Here is a 1,928-nt window from a genome sequence, read left to right as displayed (position 1 = left end):
CCCATTTTCTACTCAAAGCCTGTGTCTCCTTCTCTCCTAGGTAAATATGAGAAGCTGTCTTTGTCCGCCTGGCCAAGCCCGTGTTCCCTTAGGACAGACTGTGACTCTTCAGTGTCACTCCCATTCCCCACTTAAGAGATTCAGACTGTTCAAAACAGATGGGAAAAGGCGTTTGCCTGAGCTCCAAGGACATCATTTCAATAACTTCACCCTTGGCCTGGTGACCAGAGAACATGCCGGGTCCTACACATGTTCTGAAGCCTACTGGTCTGCACCCAGTGACCCCCTGCAGATTGTGGTCTCAGGTAGGAGGGGTCCAGCCCAGCCCAGTACAGCCGTGCCTGCAGGCAACCCTTCCCTAGGTCCATGTCCCAGTGCAGCCCAAGACTTCCTCAGGATTCCCAGGCACCACTGAACCAGGGAAAGAGAACCCACTCTGAGCGTTTAAACTCAGGGTGTTGAATAGAGTGATGGGGTGCCCCAGTGCAGGAAGGAGGAGCCTCCCTAGGCATGAGTTAGACAGGATGCTGCCACTGCCTACCAGCAGGGAGGATGGGGCATGACCCTGATCCAGCACCTGCCACCCAGTAGGGAGCTGTAATCCCATTTGAAGGAGTTGGAGCCCCAGGGAGGAGTCCCAGGAATGTCTCAGAGGCATGAGGTGGGGTAACAGGTGGGAAATGTTCCCTTTTCTCCACCTCCATCCCAACGTCCTGCAGTCATCACCCACATTCTAGATGAATGTGAAGGGAGCCAGGGTATGCATCCATAGACCCATCCCAGCCCCCACCACGCATATTAGGGATGGGATGAAGCTGACAGCATGGCAACCCACTCCAGTATTCTCAACTGGAGAATCCCATGGGCAGAGGAGCCTGGCTGGCTACAGTCCATGGAGTTGCACAGACTCAACTGAAGTGACTGAGTAAGTATGCATGAACCCCAGAGCAGATCCAACAGCTAAAGAGCTTAGAATGAGCACAGAGGAGGCTGGAGGTCTTGAGCAAAGAGAAACATGAGCCCTAAGGAAAAACATGAGCCAGAGCCCGAGAACAAGGCTAAAGAGAATGCAACAAAACACACGGGAAGGGTAATTGGCTCCACTGGTAAATGGGGAGGACTTTTACACCTTCAGATGTCAGGGGAATGGCCAAGGTGGGGTGACTCACTGAAGCTCACAACCTCTTTGCTCCTAGGTGTGTTCACAAAACCCTCCATCTCAGCCCACCCACGGCCCCTCATGGAGGTGGGAGAGAATGTGACCCTCCGCTGTCACTCACCGCTGTTGTTTGACAAGTTTATCCTGCGCCAGGAAAGCAGCACAGGGCATTTCCAGAGACCTGGAGAGATGCTCACTCGTAGGCATGCCCCAGCTGACTTCTCCATTGGCCCCATGACTTTGGCGAGTGCGGGCACCTACAGATGCTACGGCTCTCTCAGCCACTCCCCCTATGAGTGGTCAGCCCCCAGCGACCCTGTGGACATCATCATCACAGGTGAGTGTGTCCAGACCAGTCCCTTCTGCTCTCTGTGTCACAGATGGACTGGTGTCCAGTCCAGCATCAGTACCGAGAGAGAATGACAGGCATGCAGAGACACTCACAAACTCGGGAGAGGGAACAATCCAGAGAGAGGAGGTGTGAACACGGAAGGGAAAAGAGAACAGAGTCCCTGCCATGTGCTAAGGAGAAGACACAGCCGGTGACAGAGTGTAGGAGCAAGAACGTGAAAGAACGACCAATGGAGAAAAATGTACCAGAGCAGGGACCCGGGCAATTCCCCGCTCAGGCAGCCAATGATGGTTGGTTAAGGGGTTGGTTTCCTGCTTTCATGTCAGAGCTCCCTTCCTCTGTCAGCAGCACACTGTGGTACCAGACGCCCTTGCAGTCTGGCCCCTGGGTGATCGAGATGGAGGTCAACACCCTGAC

At 54.3% G+C, this 1,928-nt stretch overlaps 1 protein-coding gene across 1 annotated transcript in view; it reads left to right on the top strand.

Annotated features, from left to right (window-relative positions):
* Nucleotides 1-18: 18 nt before the first annotated feature.
* LOC104993937 (killer cell immunoglobulin-like receptor 3DL1) overlaps nt 19-1,928 on the top strand; it is a gene marked incomplete at its 5' end in the record, with an annotated part of 8,927 nt that continues 7,017 nt past the window's right edge. The window contains 3 exon segments of the mRNA XM_010847363.1: nt 19-80; nt 82-305; nt 1,197-1,500. Of these exon segments, the coding sequence (XP_010845665.1) occupies nt 19-80; nt 82-305; nt 1,197-1,500 (590 nt within the window).

This window comes from Bison bison, unplaced genomic scaffold (assembly GCF_000754665.1).
Source record: "Bison bison bison isolate TAMUID 2011002044 unplaced genomic scaffold, Bison_UMD1.0 scf7180017849552, whole genome shotgun sequence".
NCBI lineage: Eukaryota > Metazoa > Chordata > Mammalia > Artiodactyla > Bovidae > Bison > Bison bison.
The sequence above is the reverse complement of the archived record's forward strand: the minus strand, read 5'-3'. Positions and strand labels throughout refer to the sequence as shown.